Source organism: Podarcis cretensis (genome assembly GCF_951804945.1).
Source record: "Podarcis cretensis genome assembly, chromosome: 1".
NCBI classification, from domain to species: Eukaryota; Metazoa; Chordata; class Lepidosauria; order Squamata; family Lacertidae; genus Podarcis; species Podarcis cretensis.
In genome coordinates this window covers 129476002-129497161 of record NC_137170.1, presented here as the reverse complement: position 1 = coordinate 129497161, position 21160 = coordinate 129476002, and the positions used below count along the sequence as shown (strand labels likewise).

The 21160-nt window shown below is 40.8% G+C and overlaps 1 protein-coding gene across 2 annotated transcripts in view; it reads left to right on the top strand.

Annotated features, from left to right (window-relative positions):
• HYCC2 (hyccin PI4KA lipid kinase complex subunit 2) overlaps positions 1–21160 on the top strand; it is a 41662-nt gene that overhangs the window by 10292 nt on the left and 10210 nt on the right. For both annotated transcript variants that reach the window (XM_079979120.1, XM_079979119.1), the window contains exons 3-11: positions 8787–8883; positions 10917–10994; positions 11946–12047; positions 12447–12626; positions 15200–15280; positions 15493–15608; positions 16990–17085; positions 18348–18464; positions 19427–19514. In XM_079979120.1, coding sequence (XP_079835246.1) covers positions 10944–10994; positions 11946–12047; positions 12447–12626; positions 15200–15280; positions 15493–15608; positions 16990–17085; positions 18348–18464; positions 19427–19514 — 831 coding nt within the window. In that variant the 5' untranslated portion in view covers positions 8787–8883; positions 10917–10943. The remainder of the gene's footprint in view (positions 1–8786; positions 8884–10916; positions 10995–11945; positions 12048–12446; positions 12627–15199; positions 15281–15492; positions 15609–16989; positions 17086–18347; positions 18465–19426; positions 19515–21160) is intronic.

The following is a 21160-nucleotide window of genomic DNA, read 5'->3' as shown; positions in this document are numbered from 1 at the left end:
GCAGGAATCACCAGTCAGTCTGTCACCTCCTCAGTTTTTAGTTTAGGGATTGGGGTTTTTTTTTTTTTTTGCCAAATGTAACACTTAATGATCTCTCAGACCTGAGGAGTAGCTGGTTTCTGTATTGTTGGATTGTTGGCTTCAGATCTGAAGAATAACTGTGCCATGTAAACAATAGGCAGCATTGTACTTAACTATTCAGTAGCATAGTAAATTATTAAACTAGTATTAGAGGGCAGAGAATCTTGTTCATTTTATTTTTCTTGTGTACCTGTTGCAGCAATATTTTCCGCTAGCAGGGCATAAAATGTCATAGGGCTTTTTTGGTGGTTTTTTAATGCAAGCTTTTAAAAACACCTATTTTTGTAAGATAAGTAATTCTTCCCTCCCTCCATAAACATATGATATGTAACCTAAGCATCTTATTAATTAGTGAGATTATTCATTTGTCTGTACAGCATAGGTAACAGTTTTTGTGTGTTTCTGCCTGTCACTTTGCTGGTCTGTGCTCTGGCAGAGCTCCCTCTTACTGTAGTAAGGTCTTCTGTTGCCAGAGACAGCCACACATATATATGATGCACTGAGGCCCTTTGTGTATTCAGTTTCTCCATTTTATTTAAGAAAGGGCAACATCTTGCGTATGTGGATGTAGGCCTAAAACTGTTAAATTGGTTTTGTCAGTATTTCAGAATCTTTCCATTGAATGTCTCATACCATATTCTAAGCATATGCTCATGGAATAGATAAGTAGATACAAAACTGGGGAAAATGTATATTCTGGAAACATAGTTGTAGGAAGCCACAGAAGCAGTTGATTTAACCATACCGCTTATTCTTTTAATTTCTTTTCATGTTCCCAGGTCTGCTAAAAAATAGTAAATAAAGTGCAATTTTACAACAATTAAATAAACAAATGAGAACAGTGACAGCATCATATAGATAGTAAAACTAAAGTTATCCAAGTTAAAAATGCTAACATTAGCAATTCTCAAAAGCCTTGGAAAACAACAGTTTTTGCTTGGTACCTAAATGATGGCAATGAAGACCCCATGTGACCTCCCTAGGGAGCCCATTCCAAAGGCAGGAGCCACAACAGGAAAGATTGTATTCTTAGTGCTAACCAGCTGCATTCTACAGACTGGGGGGGGGGCATCCTGAGAGAAATTATTTCAGTTGGTGGGCAGATTTGACACTTGGAAGCTCAGCTCTCAACGCATATCTGCTATCACTGTCCAGTGAACATCTCTCTAATATGATGTCATGCTTCTTGACGTTGCCCTGTGGAAGCCTAGCCAGGGTTTTATTTGTTGTTGGCACAGCAAGTCTTATATGGCCAGAACAACCAAGTTTCAACTACTGTTGGCTCCATTGCCTTTTAGCATTGCCTTTTAGGAGCCAACAGACATACTAGGAATAAGAATCGATTATTCTTGCGTATCTCACTTAAATTTCATGTTGCTGTTATTTGTATAATACAGTTTTGAATCTGAAATTGTATATGGATTTGTTAATGATTCTGAATTGGTCAAGCAGTTTTGAGAGTGCAATTGCCATGATTTGAGAGGAATTGGTTTGGCACTAGAACATGGGACATGAAGCTTATTGGGAAATTATAATTTGTAGCATTTGTTTCTTCATAAATTTCTCTTGTGAACTCTGTTTATGATTTCTCTTTTAGTTGTACATCTATACTTGTTTTTACATGTTGGGTGTGATTCCCACTTCAATTAAAGCATTTGAACTTTAATTTTAAAAAGCTAGCAATTTCCTTCAGCAGTTAGCAATGCTGTCAGCTGTTTACATACTATTTATACTGCTTGCAGCAGCTGGAAACTATATTGCTCAATAAAAGGTGCTCTATATTTCTTACTTCTAGAGATTTCTGCAGGTTCTGTCTCAAAAACTCTGAAAATGGATGGAAATTAAGAGAAGGATCAGGTCATACTCCTAGTAAGAGCAAGTACTGTGATGCTCACTTCATGCTCTTTTTCCTTTTGACTGAATCAGACACCCATGACACCAGCCTCAAAGGAAGGTAAATTTGGTTGAGGTGCCTGTTTTGGGAGCTTCTTTTCTCCCTAAACAGATCCTAGCTTATGTTGGGATCCTTAAGCATTATATAGGACAATGGACTGCTTCAGTTCTGTGTAATTTACACCTTAAATCTGAAATGAGCAGGTGAGTTGTGAGAAAGACCCAATAAACGTGGTTAAGAAAAAGGTTCCTGTCTGTCACTTTCTGTTTTAACATTATTTTTAATCTTCTATCTGTTCCGTTTATATTTTAATGTTGACTAACTACTGAATAATCATTTTTGGCACAGTCCTTCTTGTTAACATTACTCATGCACATATGGTGACTTCTCTTAGGTAATGTGCAAAACCACTGATCTACTCGAGCTAGATTGTTCGAGATACGTTTGTATAAGAGAACCCAAAGCTGAGCATCTTGATTTTCCTAAAATAGCTACACAAATGTGTATTTCCTTGAAGCATTTCAGAGCTGTTCCATGGTAACATAATGTTGTTGCCATTATAGTTGCCAGCTTAACCCTATTCAGAGTCTGGTCTCAATGATAAGTTTTAGCTGGACAGTAGTGCTTATATAGTGAAAAGCAAGTAAAATAAGACAGTAGACTGAAAATCCAGCAGATATACTCTGCCCTTTCTATGTTTCTATTAGGAAATTTTGGCCCAACCCTTCCTTGGGTCAAGGCCTATTTTGATTGGCATTGTCAAAACAAAAGGCATTTATTTTCTGAACTGGGATTTGCGAAATAGTCGTCTGCTTCACTGCATTTCTACTCACAGAAGAGGAACCTTACTGTCTTTGTGTGCTTGTGGCATGGACTGTATATTTACAGGTATCTGTGCACATGGGATAACTCTGTGCCAGACTGCTCTACAAGTTGAGACACGTATAAGTTATTTCCATGTTAGTGGTGTTCTAGCACTCCAGAGAATAGAAATTGTAATGTAGAATGTGTACCACTTAGGTGTAGAACACACTCCAACACACACTCATCATAACATTGTTGGCCAGTGTTTTATGTTGTTATTTTATTGCTTGTGTGGCTTTTGGGGAACTGTACAAAGTGCACATGAACTGGAGAACAAATAGGCATGTGCATAGCAGTGTATGAAAGGGCATTCTTAGGAGTCTTGCTCAGTAATGAGAGATTTTTGTCGTTGTTACTGCTGCATCCGCTTATAAATTGATGGGAGCAGGAAGAAGTAGGCTACTCAAAACAGAATGGCTCTCTGACTTTCTTCTTCTTCTTACCTGGAAACTTGGAGGGAAGTCTTCCACATTTTAAAAGCATTTTGTCTTTACACTTAATGTAGCTTAGCAGATGAACTTGACAAGGACAGAAATTCTTTTATCAGGAAATGAAAACTGACCTGGAATGGGAAACTGCATGTGTTAGGAACAGAGAAAAGTCAGGTTTTTATTTGAACAAGGCAATCTTCAGTGTTGGATTTAGCATAAGAGAAGCCAAACCTGTTATATAGGAGCTGACGAAAGATGGATTGGAAATCTGTCTCGCTTTGCGTCGGTTGAGCTATCACACAGTAACTGACGAATGTTTCAGGTTTAGTGTAGGATGACTGCATGATGTTGTTTCTAGGGAAACTGGTGGTGGGAGCATGTAAAAAGGTAAGAAAATATGTTCTCAGGACAAACGCTTAAACGAGTTGGCTTATGAGCTTTTTGTATTTATTGTTATGCCTTTTCAGCTGTTTCTTCAGCCTCCAGAGCTTTTGGGTGATGCACTGCATTCTTCAGAACACTGTATATATTAAAACTGCATTCTTAGAACATCTTCAGTGAATGTCTTTATATCTAGATATTATGAGGTAGAGATTTAGGGGCTGAACTGTGTGGTAGCCATGTTTACTGATTATACCAAATTGCCCAGGGTTTTTAAAACAAAAAAGGGGTTACAGAGAACTCCCGATAGGATTGCTCCAAACTGGATGAATAGGCAGTGAAATGGCAAGTTGAATTCATGGTTAGCGGATATAGAGTGATGCACATTAGGGCAAAAATAAATATATCGTAATTTCACATTTATGCTGATGGAGTGACTGACCAGGAATGAGACCTTGGAGTCACAGTATCAGTGAAGGTGCAAGCCCTGTGTGCAGCAGCTGTGAAAAAAGCAGGTGCCATGCTAGAGATCATTAGGAAAGGGATTCAAAATTGCCGGTATCATAATGGTATTATACAAATCTGGGGGGGGGGGGACCACATTTTAAATAGTCTGTACAGTTCTGGTCCCCTCATCTCGAAAAGGATATTGTGGAGCTGCAAAGGGCAACCAAATGGTCAAGGGGTTGGAGATACTCCCTATGGAAAAAAGGTTAAAGAACGTTTTTAGTTTAAAGAAAAGATAGAGTTGTATAGAATTATGCATGATATAGAGAAAGTGGATGGATAGGTTTTTCACCCTCAGAGGCATCCAGTAAAGCTGAATGTTGGAAGGTTTAGTAAAGGCAAAAAGAAGTACAGGTCTTATGTGAAATTTGACTCCTTTATTTCATATTTTACAGAAACCCATTCTCTTTTTGGTATTATCTGTTACCTTTTATGTTGCAAGTAGAACAAGAAATGTCACATTTTATAGATGGACATCTGTTTAGTATAACATAACTGATTTTTGTAGATCAGGAATTGGTTGTACAGTACAGTATATGCGTTGTGGTCAGTATGCAATGTGATACATTGTTGAAGCTCCTGAGATCCTCAGTTTGTTTTTTTGCTACAAGTTGGTAACTTTCCTAATTGCATAGAAGAACTTGAAGTATGATAGCGTTCTGCAAAGGCTTAGGCGCTAAATTAGTAAAACACTCTGGGTTTGTTTCCAAATAGGCTTGATTATATGGCCAGCACTGTGCTTTTGTTTATGAGAAAAGAGTGGGAAGGATCCTGTACTTTTTGCACGTTAGGATTCTTTTCTGGGACTATACCAGCTGGTGAGCATGGATTTTTTGTTGCTGAATCTGAATAAGTACACATGGAACTTAACAAAAGCCACTCACCTCCCATAGAAGAAGAAGAAGAAAAAGAAGAGGAGTTTGGATTTGATATCCCGCTTTATCACTACCCGAAGGAGTCTCAAAGCGGCTAACATTCTCCTTTCCCTTCCTCCCCTACAACAAACACTCTGTGAGGTGAGTGGGACTGAGAGACTTCAGAGAAGTGTGACCGGCCCAAGGTCACCCAGCAGCTGCATGTGGAGGAGCGGGGAATCAAACCCGGTTCCCCAGATTACGAGTCCACCGCTCTTAACCACTACACCACACCGGCTCTCTTTGCAGATTTCAAGAATAAGCAATTAACACAGAGAACTTCTCAACACACATAATTATTATAAACTATTTAAATGAATGTGCCTGGAAAAATCATTGGCTCCAGGTCCCCCTAAGCTTCTGAATAATAGATGACTTGCATAGGAATATAAAATTAGTTTTCAATTTTCCGATTGTTGAGTTTTAGTATGAACCGAACATTGCAGCCATTCTTGGGTTAGGTGTACCAATCAGTTTTTGTTTGTCAAGGTTAGATTTCCGTTGCTCCTTAGTTACTCAAATGTTTATTTGCTTGCTTTAAAAAGCCTGAATGGGTCTTAGGTGCAGTGTTCAGTGTCTTTGTTCAGAACCTTAGCTGCAAGTCTCTTCGAGTGCTGTGACAAGATGCCCTTTTGATTTGGTGTATATGTACCAATGAGATCTTTTTTTTTAGTTGTAGTCATGTTGCAACATGCTCATCTCTAGTCCAGGTAGCTATCTGACAGGTGGTTGTAATTTCAGCCGCTATGCTAGAATTTCTTGTCTCTTAAGTAAATAAAAAAAGTTGTTAGATAACAGCAGGATATATCTTATGATGCACATTCTTTCAGTTTTAGTAAAATATTACAGCTTGGCTGAGTTTTTATGATAATTGCTAAATTGGTTTTAGCATGTGTTATTTTGCTGTCTGTGCAGCAGTTTTGTGGCAGCTTTTTGGGACTGGGAGGGCCCTTGTAGAAAGACAAACAACTATTGTTCTAACTGGACCCTTTCACAGGACTATGCTTTATTGCTCTTTCTTCCTATCTCACTGTCGGAGTAAGCAGGAATGATGTATGTCTGCCACAAACATAGCTACTTCTCTGATGGGAAATTTTTTGAAGATCCATGGTGTGTGCCATTAGAACATTTCTCCTGCGTTCCACTTTCCTGGTTGTAAACCCCATAGAACTCTGTGAGACTAACTACAGTAGTTCATTAGATAGGATTGGACTGTGACTAGCTAAACAGAGGAGCGAAAGAGTTAGGCAGTTCACTTCTATTTCCTAAAATTATTCCATAGCTAGTAATTACATGCTGAGGGTATGAACTGTGTTGTGTATGAGATAATCTCAAATGGTTGAGGTGCTGCAAAGTGTCCATGCTTTGTGCAGTCAGCTTACTTCAAATGTGGATACAGGGTATCTGCTGTTTTTGTAACTGTAAAGCTAGTAAGCAATAAATGCACCGTCTGACAAGTTTTATGCCAACTTTATAAATAAGCCCACAAAAGTTACTATCCTGTAAAATGTTTATTAGTCTGCTGTGGGCTGGCAAAGGGAATTTTGGCCCCTCCTCCAGCAGTCCACTGCATTTCTAGCCAGGGGGACAGAGCACTATATAGAAATTCTGTGTTTCTTTGCTATATGTGATTTATTGTCCCTCAGCCATATACTCAAATAACACACAACAGAACACACATATACACATCTCAGGATACACTGCAATAGGGGTGGAGGACTTGTAGCCTACATGTCTGTCTTGATCTGCCAGGGCCCACCTGTGTGAAGAAAATACTGGCAAAGCAGAACTCTTCACCTACCCCTGTGGGTCAACTTGCCAGGTAGGTATGACTGCCCACGTTTTCAGTCACCTGGTGCCATTGTGACATCAGATGATTGACAGGTGGGTGACCTGCCTTTTCCTGTCAAAGTTGGCCTGTGTAAGGGGGAAGAGATAAAACGTTCCCCAGCCCTGCACTGCAGTGTTTTGTTGCAGGGCCACATGTTTTGGTCTGACAACTGTGGCAGACCCTAATCTCCAGAAACCACCCCAATTCTTTCCAGAGTCCAGTTTGTTGGTCTGCTTATTTTTATTACTACCATCCACCATAGCCTCAGGAGACTCGCAAAGCAATCTTGGTTGAGACAAGAACACCTTACACAAGATTAACCTCCTAATGTTAAGTTGTATGTTAAAGACATCTCTTGCATAATTTGTTTATTTAGATTATTTATGCCTCTCTTTCTACAAATCAGTTAATCATGACACATGTCTTTACTTCTCTGTGTGTATTTGCAACAAGAAGCTGAAGTTGAATTTATGGTGCAGGATGACAGGCCCATATTTTCTTAATTTTGAAGTTTGACATAGCATTTCAGTATCTAATTCTTGCTAATATAAGTGGGTGGGATGGTGCTGTCTTGGTCATACAGTGGAAAGTGTGGCAGTTGCGAACAGCAATGTAGCCTAAGTTGCATACATATATCCTGAATGCATATATTCCTGCAAACCAAAATGAGATGAAATGAAATGAAATGATTAAGGCAATCAATTCTTTTGAGTGTGGGATTGCCATTTCACAGATGATTTTATGTTCAACGTTTTGGCTCGAGTACTGATACCTCCCTCCACCCCCCAAAAAATAGAATTGGAAACTTGTTCTTGAAACGATTTGATATATTCAGATTTCTAGATGCAAATTTTTAGATATTAAGCAAAGAACTGACACAGAGGACATTTTTTTTTTGGGGGGGGGGGAATTCCCTGTCTTGTCAGCTCTGTTAAAAGTATTCTGCCCTTGGTACAAATGTTCTATTTTTATACTGCAATATGTTTTCTATGTTCAGACACCATAAAAGGCTCATCTTGATGTCAAACTAAACCATGGTTCATCTTGATGAAGATGAGCTGCAATGAGCCATAATCTCGTGTCCTCATCTCCTCTTGCACTGTGGCCACAAGAATCTTTTACTTCTGTTTCTGATTAAACAGGCACTTGCTTCATCTGAATGCAATGGACTGTGGTTTAATTTTTGCTATGGCTTGTTTGAAACAAGCCAACTTCAAGCCGTTAGTTATGTAGCTGGCTTGTTCAACCAGCCATATTTAATCTTAACTACAGTTTAGGCTTTGGATGTAAAGCTAAACTGCAGTTTAATCAAAAACAGAAGCAAAAGCTTCTAGTCTTTCACCCTGAGGGAGGAAGTGAATGCACATGTTCCATTATAATAAAGTATGGTTTGTCATAATGTCTTAACCAGCATAGAAACCAAGAATCTGGGCATAGCTGTAGGCCATTTGAAGATTAAAGTAACTCCCCTTTAATATTTGCATTATATGTGCAAGAGCTCTTTGTTATGCTCATCATTAGGCCTTTTTTAGCCGAGAATATAGTTTGATATAGCAGTTCGAAAGCACGACAAAGTGCAAGTAGATAAATAGGTACTGCTCCGGCGGGAAGGTAAACGGCGTTTCCGTGTGCTGCTTTGGTTCGCCAGAAGCATCTTAGTCATGCTGGCCACATGACCCAGAAGCTGTGCGCTGGCTCCCTCGGCTAATAAAGCCAGATGAGCGCCGCAACCCCAGAGTAGTTTGCGACTGGACCTAACGGTCAGGGGTCCCTTTACCTTTATAGCTTGATATACAATAATGTATGTATTCATGCTTTAACATAGTTTTCACTGCATTTTATTCATTCTTTTTTAAGAGTATACTGTGTTGTGTTGTTGGCAGAGCTGGTGATTATTTGAAGGACTGGCAAATGTATTCCGAAGTGGAAAATGGCAGTATTCCACCAACTTCGTTAGAGAACTAACTTATCCAAACAGAGGTAAAGTGGAACACTATATGTGCTGTTAAATGTTTCATGTCAATAAGGACAAGTTAAACAATGATGACTTGGTAACCCGTAGTTTATTCTGGTGGTGTTATGTGATAGATATTCTCCAATTTTCTTCTGGTTAACTTTGCCAGTGTTTACAAAGGACCAGTTCATACATATGGCTTGATTTCTTCTCATATTATTTGTCTTGCAGTTGAATGTGTGAGCTTGATTTCATTGAAATTGCTGAGTTTGAGTTGATGTGCAGGTGATTTTTATCTATTGGGTTGGGTCCAGAGTTCAGCACTTACAATGGGACTGGTATGAGCTCTGTTCATGGTAGTTGCCTCTATGTGATTATCCAGAACACCCTTTCTCACCACATCACAGCCCAACTGGTACAGCCAAGTCACTTAACCCATAGATAATTCCCAGGGGGTGGGGACTGCTCTGGGAAGGAGGTGAGAGAGGTCAGTTGCCAGACCCATTTTGCACACTTAACTCTAGATCCAGCTCACAATATTTAATCTACACAGAAGCAAGTTGCCTCTTGTTGCTGCACTCGAGTGTTGAACATGCATATGTGAACCACTTTACAACATAGGAAATAGGGGCAGCTCAGCTAGTGGAAATCTTAGTACATGCCAAGAACGTAGAGAAAAGAGAGAATAAGAGAAGAAGGGGAAGCTCACAGGACCACAGAGGTCACCCTTGGGAAGAAATTCAGGGAAACAAAACCCCATGAAGAATAGGGACACAATGGAAAGGCTGTGTGGGCTCCACATATGATGGTTCTAAATCAGTGAGGTAACAGGAAGAGCCCATGCAGTTCTTCAGTCATGGCCAATTGAGAAGCTTGTAAATATTTATCTGGGTGAGGGGTTCAGAAAGGAATTGGTTCCATCTTGCCAAAACTCGCTATCTTTTCAACCTATTGTCTTAAAACTGGCATTGTTTTGATATCCTGTCTATCCCTTGCTGTTTAGTTCTCTTCCCCCCTCCTCCCTTCCCCTTGATATACGGTACATTATTCAGCCAAAGGGTCTGTAAATACAAAGATATATTTTGCTGAATTTCCAGTGTGAATGTGGCATACTACCAAGGAAGCAATAACATTAACACCTTGGCAAGATAAATCACAGAGGTTTCTTATGAACCAGCATTCTCTACAGTTCTTGACCTCTGCTTCTACTATCCTCCTTCCCCTCTACATATATATTAATTTATAAAGGAAATTCTTGTTTGTTTGTTTTTAAAAAACAGTAAAAGCAGCATTTGCCTTTATAATCACACTAATATAGGATCTCAATTATTTCTTTTCCCAGTCACTTAATAGTTGAGTTATCATGGGATTTCACATCCCAGACCTTGTGGCATAATTCTTCAAAGTGCTGTTTTCGACTCATTTTGAAAAGGCTTCTCCCAGCGCTTGCCTCTTGCAGGGGATCATCACAACTACACAGCAACAAATGGGAAACTTTAGTTTTATTACTAGTAATAGTACTGAGTGTCAGGCTTATTACAAAAATAAACTGTTTGTGAATGTGAAGAGCTGGTTTTAAGACTTGAAACATTTATTTCATGTCTGTTATTTGCTGAACAGAAGTTTCACAACTTCTCAGCAACAAATAGAGGAAATAGGTATGACAACTTTTTTTTTAAAAAAAAAAACTTCAAGAGGCTTTTGAAAACTGTTTTCGTTTGTTCCATGGCCAGGCTTATCATTAGAGGATGCTATTGTCCCATGATACAGTTCAGCTTGTTCTGATTCTCTTTTCTTTGTCCTCTTATTTGGTAAGAGAACAAGCACAAGTTGTCTTGAAGAAGTATCTCCTTTTCTTTTCTTTTCTCTTCTCACCCCACCCCCACTCTTCAGGCACTTAAAAGCGTAATCACATATTAATCATTAGAAAGAAGGTGAAGCTTAAAATAACATGCAGTTTGCTTGAGATAAAATTGCACTATGGGACATTAGAAATCTTTCTTTTTAGTATACCTTGTATACTGTGCACTGTGCTTCATTGCTGCTTTCCCTTTCAAAGGTGAAAAGGAGTAAAAGTTGTAAGAAAATGCTTGGATCAGAACGTGGGGTTGTAGAAGAATGGCTTTCGGAATTCAAGGTAAGCAAATGTGTTTTTGTTTCTTTCTTTTTTTAAAAAAAGTAGGAGTTCAATATGGGTATGTCTTTAAGTTAACATCTTATATTAAAAAGCTGACAGTACCTAACTACCGAAGGCTTTTCACCAAAGCCAGACTAAATGTCTTTCCCTCTGCAGTGTTGGGTGGTAGGTTGAGAGGAGTCCCCTACCAGGACAGACTTTGCTCGTGTGCTCAAGACATCGATTCCATAAATCATATTTTGTTGCATCGTGCAAAATATGAGCAGGCCAGAGCTGAACTGATACTACCCTTGCTGGTACCTTTCCCGGGAAAATCAGAGGCTCACTATGTCAGGTTCCTACTGGAAGACCGGACAAATGCTAGAACGTTAGCAGTGGCAAAGTTTTTATCGGTGGTTGCAAGAACAAATGAGCCCTATATTCTAAACAAAATGCTTGATTAACCTGGAGGCAGGCTGTATGATTTGTGTATTGATTTGTAATGATTTGTTGGGTCTCTGGACCGCAATAAAGATTGATTGACCTTTCTTTTTTATATAAAGAAGGTTGATATGTGTTGCAACTTCCTAGTGTAGCTGCTGGATGTAAGGTAGCATTGGGGCCCCCAAAAAACATTTCTCCCCACCACCTCAGTAGTCTGTTGCAGTCCTCTTCAACATTGTCTCAAACAGGGCCTACTTTTAACTGAAACACATATTCGGGGACCCATTTCCTAATCTCTTACCATATATTTGCATGGTGGTAATGCAACCCACCTTGGGTTAGACCATGACCCACTAGGGAGTGGGTCCTGACCTGCCAGTTGAAGACCAGTGGTCTGTAAAGTGCATGGAGGATCTAGGCCTGGATTGCCTTAACAGGATTGGGGCCAGTGCATTTCTTTCTTTCTAGTCAGAGAGGCCAGTGTTTATAAGCCACCCATTCTTGACACTGCTGTATTTCTTCTCCTAGGCATTACCTGAAATGCAAATATCCAGTTATGCAGCAACACTTCACCGGAAGAAAGCGTTGGTTCCAGCTCTTTATAAGGTCATTCAAGATCCAAATAATGAGGTATGAGACAGCCAAATTACCCTTAATACAAATAATGTTGTTTTTAAGAGCTTCCTAATTGCCGTTCCATTACCTAACTAGTACGAGCAAAACTCTGTTTCCATCTTTCCTGCATTAGTCTGCTTCAGTGGTCTTTGACAGTTACAGAATGTTCTCCAATTGAGCACAACCAAATTCAGAGTATTTTATCGTATTCGACATTGCTGCATTCCACAAAAGAGTTCTGTAAAATAATGGTTTCTTCTTACACCATTTTTATTGACTGATAAGTTAATTATTGGCAAATTGTCATTTTAGAACTGATTATTTGTACAGTGTTCCTTGGTAGACTCTCTCTCTCTATATATATATATATTTAATCTCTGGGGTGTCTGTGCTGGGGTTTTTTGTCTCCTCTAGCTTCTGGAGCCTGTCTGCCACCAGCTCTTTGAACTCTATCGTAGTTCTGAGGTTCGTCTCAAACGGTTTACGCTGCAGTTCTTGCCAGAACTAATCTGGGTTTATCTGCGTCTTACTGCCAGCAAAGACAGACAGAGTAACGGTTGCATTGAAGCCCTGCTTTTGGGGATTTACAACTTGGTAAGTAAGACTGATGAGAAAATGCTTGAAAAGTGCTTTGAATTTTCCCATCAATATAGAGTAAAACAAAATCAAGACACACTCTTTCACGACAGGCTATAAAGTTTCCAAAACACCTTGGACTATTTTTACAAGATCAACTCTTATTAACAATTAGGGAGTGACTTCCCCCACCCCAACCTTTTGGGTAATTCTCTAAAGGAGTGCATATCCTCCTTCTGTCTTTGAAGTTTAGTCCAGACCTAGACAGGGTGATTCTGGTTAGTACAACTGCTGATGTAGGAAAAGGAGTTCTCATTTCCTTGGATTGGGTTGCATTCCCTTGAAATTTTTAATAGACTATTTTGACCCTTTTACAACCTCTAAAGCAGCTCTGTATGCTTTAGCTGCAAGGAAACTCCAGTTGAAAGAAATGGAAAGGATCAGAGCAGTTAGTGTAAGGAATTCTTAAACAAATAATAGGCATTTTAAGGATTTTATTGTAATCTTTCTAATGGCGATTTTATATGGAAACCTCACTGAAAGTTGTCAGGGCAAACAGCTACAGTGGATGATTCCTTGAAAGTAAGGAACTGCTTTTGGAAAGTTCAGCCGACAAATAATGTTTTCACCACAGTCTATTATTTTTGTAACAGCCTCACTTGTTTCTGTTCCATTTGCTAGTCATTGGCTTTATAGCCTTAGATACTTAAGATGTCCTAGTACCAAGGTATCATCTCATCTCATATATGAGCTTGCCTTCTCAATAGGATCCGTTGCAGAGACTTTCCTTTGCTCCTCACCAATATCAGAGGTGTGATGGGAACATGGTGCTCATGTCTAGTTTTGGGGTCCTGCCTCATCCCCTTTCTGACTGATCAACATCTCATGAATAACATTCGTTTCTGGCACATATTTAGCTTGCCAAGCTGATGGTGCTTTCATTGGCTTTCCAGAGGACTTTGTCTAACAGATTGGCCAGTTCCGTCTTCTGGATGGGATTGCCCTCTCTGAAGGTACAAGTTTGTAGTTTGGAAGTGCTCTTGGATCCATCTCTGACCCTTGAGGCTCAGTGGGCTTCAGTGGCTAGGAGTTCCTTTTTCCAGCTACATCTAGAGAAGGATAGCATACCCACAGTAATTCATACACTGGTAACTTCAAGACTTGCAATGTGCTCGATGTGGAGCTATCTTTGGGCCTGGTTTGGAGGCTCCACCTGGTACAGAATGTTGTGGCCAGATTTTGGTGGGGACAGACCTACCGCCAGCGCTTGTACCAGCGCTTGAAAACTTGTACTGGCTGCCCACGTTTTATGCAACAATGTTCAGCGTTCTTGTATAGATTTACAAGACTTCCCAGCTGAGATTAGACAGGGACCTGACAAAGACTTTTCTATTCCAACAGCCCTTTTCAGGAAGTTCTCTGTTTTGTGATTAACTTTAATTGATTTTAGCCATGCTATGCTTCGAATTTTTTTCGTGTATACCACTTTGACATTCCAGTGACTAAGCAATATTTAAATAGATCAGATAACTAAATTAAACTAAATCTAAAAAAATTACACCCTGTCAGAGCAGCTTACAATCGGACAGTCTTATAATCTAAACAGATGTGGCACACAAGGAAAAAAGAGTTGGAGGGAGGAGAGGAGAAGCAAGCTCAGCTGCTAGTTTTTTAATCACACTATATATTTCTTTTTACATAGAATTTGTCTTTCTAGTGGAGCAACTCTTCCCTGGAAAAACTCCCCCCCACCCAGCACTGTTCATTAGATCTGGGAGCAGAGCAGGTGACAGTATCTGGGCCAAGAAGGCAGGGCTGCTTCTTGAGTACTTTTATCTGTTTTTCCCTGCTGTCTGCTTTTAAAAGTTTAATTACTTGTTCTCCCATTTTAATGTTTTTAATATTTGTTGTAAGCTGCCCTGACTAAATGGGAAGGTGGGGTATAAATAAAGGTAAAGGTAAAGGTACCCCTGCCCGTACAGGCCAGTCGTGTCCGACTCTAGGGTTGTGCGCCCATCTCGCTTAAGAGGCCGGGGGCCAGCGCTGTCCGGAGACACTTCCGAGTCACGTGGCCAGCGTGACGAAGCTGCTCTGGCGAGCCGGCACCAGCGCAGCACACGGAAACGCCGTTTACCTTCCCGCTATAAAGCGGTACCTATTTATCTACTTGCACTTAAGGGTGCTTTCGAACTGCTAGGTGGGCAGGAGCTGGGACCGAAAGACGGGAGCTCACCCCGCCGCGGGGATTCGAACCGCCGACCATGCGATCGTCAAGCCCTAGGCACTGAGGTTTTACCCACACCGCCACCCGTTTATACCCCACCCGCGTGGGGTATAAATATTAACCAGTAAACATCATAGGACTTGCAGAACTATTGAGCAAAGGCTTACAATGACTAACAGTAAAATTGTTGAAAACAGGCTGCCACAATTTTTGCCTGGATATGTTGCCTCCATATAGGCCTGGTTTTTCACTTGAAAGGCCACATTGCTTGCCACAGAGCAACCTTGGCTAATGACATGTACATTTGTTAACAAGGCATTATGATTCAAGGTAACTTGGTTTTCCGATATCTTTCTTTTCATTGCAGGAAATTGCTGACAAAGATGGGAACAATAAAGTTTTATCTTTCACCATCCCTTCCTTATCCAAGCCATCAATTTACCATGAGGTAAGGGTGTGCTTGTGCTGCCAGGCAGTTGTAATTTTAAAAAGTTTAGGCATTTCATTCTAAGAGAACTCTAAAAAGTAAATCTTAAAGCACCTTCTACACTTCTTGGTATATTGTAATAGGATGATCCTTTTAAATGCCACCATCCTATGTTTCCTCTCCTTCCTGAACATCTGTGGTGCCTTGAAGTTTAATGTTTCATTTCTCCACAGCCATCTACTATTGGATCCATGGCTTTGACTGAGGGAGCCCTATGTCAGCATGACCTCATCAAAGTGGTTTATAGCGACCTTCACCCTCAAAGAGAAACATTCACTGCGCAGAACAGGTAAGTAGTTGATTCACCAGAGGGTTCACTACCAGTCTGTCAACATCTTTGTAAGATATGAAGAGAAGTTTGCTTCCAGGTTTTGGAGTCTGAGATAGTTAAGCAGAGCAGAAACTGTTCGATATCTCTGGACAGTGGGCATGTTCTATTGCAGGGATGAGGGATCCTTTTCTGACTGACAGGCTGGATCCTAATGTCACCTACCCACTTCAGTGTGGTGGTGCACCCGCCTGTCAATCCCCTGAAGTCATCATGGCATCAGGTGACAAATTCAAAAGGGCTTGCGGCCAACGCTGATTGGTACCGAAAGCAAGTCCCTTTGAAGGTGTGCTTTAAACGCCTATCAGCTGATTAGGACTGACAGCTTGCCTTCAGAGGGGCTCACTGTGCCAGTGCAGTTTGAATTGAAATCGATTGAAATGGACAAAGCGGGCTTGTAGTGCGCTGTCAGTTGTGGTGTGGGACTCCCTAGTTTGGCCTGTCCCGTTGGGACTTGCTGTCAGCACCAATCAGAAGCTATCAGAAGTGCACTTCAATTTCCCAGTTGTTCATTTGACGTCTTTATAGGTGTGTTGGCAGCTGGTGGTGTGGTTTGGGGAAAAAAATCCATGTGGGCCAAATTAGATGGGTTGCCATTTCTTCCTGCTTGTTCTAATGGGTGCCTTATAATATACAATTTCTTCTGAATGCTTTTATTTAATTTATATTAGACTGTGCCCCATGCCTTTGTAGAAGTTTGTGTAATTATTAAATTGTTAAACTTTAATATACAGTAGTACCTTGGGTTACAAACTTAATTCGTTCCGGAGGTCGGCTCTTAACAGAAACCGTTCTTAATCTAAGGCGCGCTTTTGCTAATGGGGCCTCCCGCTGCCGCTGCGCCACCAGCGCACGATTTCCATTCTCATCCTGGGGCAAAGTTCATAACCCGGAGCAACTACTTCCGGGTTAGGAGAGTTTGTAACCCGGAGCATTTGTAACTCGAAGTACCACTGTATTTGATTTGTGGCCACTTGTGAGGCATCCTTATCCATGAAAAGCATTCTTTCCGTTTTAGACCTTGCAAACCTTAGTAATTCATGACCTGAATGCAAATTTTCTAACACATCTGTGGCTTCTAGTTTTACTTTGGGTGCTCTGTGTAAAAGAACTGAAGAATCTGGTTGCCTCTCTTAGCTTAACATTTTTGCTGTATGAGAACCGATTATTCTATTCAGCTTTTTAAGCCTTGCAACACTTCTATGCCAAACCCCAAAAGAATGAAGTCAAAGAGGTGTACTCTCAGCTAATATTCTCCTGTTAGAGAGTTCTGTTAATGGGTCTATTTTTTAAGAGGTGAGACTGCCGTTTTTAGTCTCATGTTCATCTTTTCTGTGTTTAGGTTTGAGGTGCTGAGTTTTCTTATGCTGTGTTACAACTCTGCAATCGTCTATATGCCTGCCTCTTCCTATCAGTCACTTTGCAGGATGGGTTCCAGGTGAGACTCATACACTTGACATCGTTGAGAAAAATGTTTTCTCCCAGGTTTGTTTTTTTAAAAAACAGTTATGCAAAGAAAGAAAAGGTTCAAGTCTCACATGTTATTACCATTACATTTGACTTAAAATTTAAAGACCTAGATCTGTTTCTTACAGGATTAGCAATCTGTGACCCTATTTTGTGTGTGATAACTTAAGGTGGTGTATTCTTTTTTTATGGGAGGCTTGGAAATGGGATGAGATCACATTTTTTCCTAAACATAGTTTGAGAACCCTGTTTTTACTAGGTATTCAAAAGTAGATTTTGGAGCATCCCGGTTTCCCTCCAGCAGTTCCCAGGCTCTGAGCCTTCTTCCCTTGGGGGTTCCCCAGCTGGTTCCTCCCACTATCATTACACTGCATCCAACCAACCAATCCATGACTGTTAGATATGTCTGAAGGGCTGCATTTGTCCCCTAAGGGTATAGCATATATGAAACAAGTTGCTACTTTAAGAAATGTATGGGTTAGAGAAATGATGTCATTGGCACCCACTATCCCTCTTAGGATCCTTTTAGTGAGAAAGGGGCACCCATGCTGCATAAAGGATCCTTATAGGAGAGCATGGATTTGGATTCCATGGTCTCCCATCAGATCCCTATAGGTTCCATTTCTGTTAAAATTGATCATTTTGATTGATACGAGGTCTTGGATTTGACGGGATGACAAATTTCCAGTGCTGGGCCTACCCATAGTTAGCTGTTACATGTGTGTTAGCCACAGTTAGAGCAGTGCCTCCAGATGTTGGACTCCAGTTCCCATTTCCCTTTATTGGTCATGCTGGCTAGGGCTGATGGGTGCAGGGGTACAAAAACATCTGGCGCGTCATAGATTCCCCACCCTTGACTTAGAGCAATAAAGTAAGAATGTCAATTAGAAGGGGATTGGCAATTTCCTTGTTCCTCATTCAGGTGTTTCCCAGGAACAGAAACTGGGTTGACCTTGTGTTATGGTTAGAGAGGTATTTTTCTGATCTCTAGCTTCCCAAGTGTCATTATGTATTACATTTTCTTGATTTATTCCCATAAAAAAAATCTTCCCCAGCGATAGGGAGGAAATGAAGGATTCCACCCATCACCCTTCCATTTTAGTCAAGTAGCTTTTGGGAGGGGGGGAGCTAGAACTAGAATTGATTACAATATGTAATTGACAGTATGAAAACTTGTTTACTCAAAATGTTCGTTAGATCAGGATTTCATAAATGCTCTTAATGTTTTGCCAGACTCTGTGTGAGTGGGTTTCCACGGCAACATGAGAAATGCTGGAAGGAAGATTGTGGCCGAGTGGTACTGGATCCTGACTTCATGGTGCAGCTGCTCACTGGTGTCTATTATGCTGTGTAAGTATTCAAAGTCTGGACAAGGAAGAGCTCTCTGTTTTTAGCTGGATCAGAATATATTTACCTTTTCCCTGTCATCTAGCTGCTGAGGCACTGAGTACTCCTTTATTACCTATTTTTTTCCTAAGCTTGGCCATTTTAGTTAGTTAGCATCTTGTAAATACCTTATCAGCCTAGCAGAGCAATCATATGCATGTCTACTCAGAAGACAGACCCATAGTATTCAAATGGATTTACTTTCAGGTAAGTGTGCATAGGATTGCTATCAGCTTTAGACCCTGAGGTTTAGCACTTCTGGCTTGCTTTAGATGCATTGTGGCAGTATAACTTTTAAAAAGTTGTGTTTTTTTAAACCACTTTGCTTAATTGTATATGTAAAAACTATTGAAAGGAGATGTGTTTGCCTAAATACCCTCCGTTACTGTACAGTGGTACCACGGGTTACATACGCTTCAGGTTACAGACTCTGCTAACCCAGAAATAGTACTTCAGGTTAAGAACTTTGCTTCAGGATGAGAACAGAAATCGTGCTCCGGCAGCAGTGGGAGGCCCCATTAGCTAAAGTGGTGCTTCAGGTTAAGAACAGTTTCAGGTTAAGAACGAACCTCCGGAACGAATTAAGTACTTAACCCGAGGTACCACTGTACTTAATACACAGGTTTCCATTGCTCTTTATGAAGTGATATAAGTTAGATTATTTTCAACATTTGTTTTAAAGGTATTTTTAACTATAGGAAACTTCAACTTTGTTAGAAGTGCTAATGACGTTCTCCTGATTGGGGGAAGTGCAGGTAGAATGAATTTGTCAATAATATGTATAGTTTTTAATAAGCTAGTTGCTGGAGTAAATTAATTACGGCAACACAAAAAGAGGGCTGTATTTGGAAGGTAAGTGATAGGCGGAAAAGCTCACATTCAGAAAAAATAATGAATCATCTTGTTTCCTTTTTATCCATATGTAGTTATAATGGACAGTGGGAAGTTGGCCAAGAAGCACTAGATGACATAATTTACAGAGCCCAGCTTGAACTTTTTTCTCAGCCACTGTTGGTAAGGAAAAAGTAACTGCAATCCATTGATATCATTAATATGTGTGTACATATGTGTGACATGCTCAAACCCTTTCAAACCTAGCTTAATCTCTTTTCTAGTGGTCTGTGTGGTAGGGACACGGGTGGTGCTGTGGTCTAAACCACTGAGCCTCTTGGGCTTGCCAATCGGAAGGTCAGTGGTTTGAATCCGCGTGACAGGGTGAGCTGTTGTTTTGTCCCACCTTCTGCCAACCTAGCAGTTTGAAAGCATACCAGTGCAAGTAGATAAATAGGTACCACTGTGGCAGGAAGGTAAATGGCGTTTGTGTGCACTTTAGCACTCGTCATGGTGTCCTGTTGTGCCAGAAGCGGTTTAGTCATGCTGGCCACATGACCCGGAAAGCTGTCTATGGACAAATACCAGCTCACTTGGCCTGAAAAGCGAAATGAGCGCCATACCCCATAGATACCTTTGACTGGACTTAACCGTCCAGGGATCCTTTACCTTACCTTACTTGTAGTGGTCTCATGAGAAACAGTGGTGCTTTGGGGTTCTGACTGTGCCATGGAGCTGTATGTATTAAGCCTTCCCAAGCAGGGCTGAGAACCAAAGAGTTGCTCGGCTTCATGTACGGCGGCATTCAGCAAAATGCTAGTTGACTGGGGGAAAAGTGGAGGTGGATCAGTGACTGGTGTTCTCCCAGCATGCTTGACCAAAGAACTCCTTTGTGAATCATGCAAATGTGCATTTTGGCTATGCCATGGTGGGGAGGAATAGCAACCTCTTTTGGCCTGAGGAGTGGCCAACCCTCTGATGGCAGCATGCCATGCGCAAATGTACATGCATTATGCACACAGGAGCATAGTCTCCCCTTCTCAGCTGATCTGGAGGTTAGTATCCCCTCCCTGCTCATCAAGTGATCAGTCTGATAACCATCTCCACTCAGATTCTGAGCTAGATGTTTAAATATCTCTGTTCACCCCAACATTGTTTTCCTTCACATTTCTGTTTCTTTTTTTCCTGCTGGTAGAGTCTTGGGGGCCATAAAAAAATAAAAATCTTCTGGTGACAGATCAAGCCCCCTGACCAGGCAGAGGTTAACCACCCTGTATTATGTCTCGTTGTCACATCACATGTTTGTGATGGGCAGAACCATGATCTTGTATCACGAGGTTCATACGAGGGAGACCTAGAATGAATGTTCTTGCACACACATTGTGTTTGTATTTCGAGCCTGTGTCTTAGTAAAACGAAATAAAGCCCAATGCTTTCACATTGCCATTTTGTGAGTGTCTCCCCACCGTCTCCATTTTGTAATTCAACGTTCCCGAAATCTGTTCATTCCAACCCAAGAGATTTGTGCCTGTGGGTTTCTTGTACAGCCATAGTACAGATAGTATTTTCCCACTTCTCCTATCTCTCATGTTTTCAAAATGAGTTTGCCGTGCAGCATAAGGGGCTGCTATTTAAGGAAAACAAGACTAAAACAACTGTGGATCTGTAGTTACCGTAATTTGATGACTCCTTGACCTCCCCAACCTAGTCCCCGCCATGTCCTGTTAGACTATAACTCCCAACATCCTTGAGCATTGGCCATGCAGAATAGGAATCATGGGAGTTATAGTCCAAAGCACCTGCAAAGGCTGGAGAAGGCTGTTCTAGTC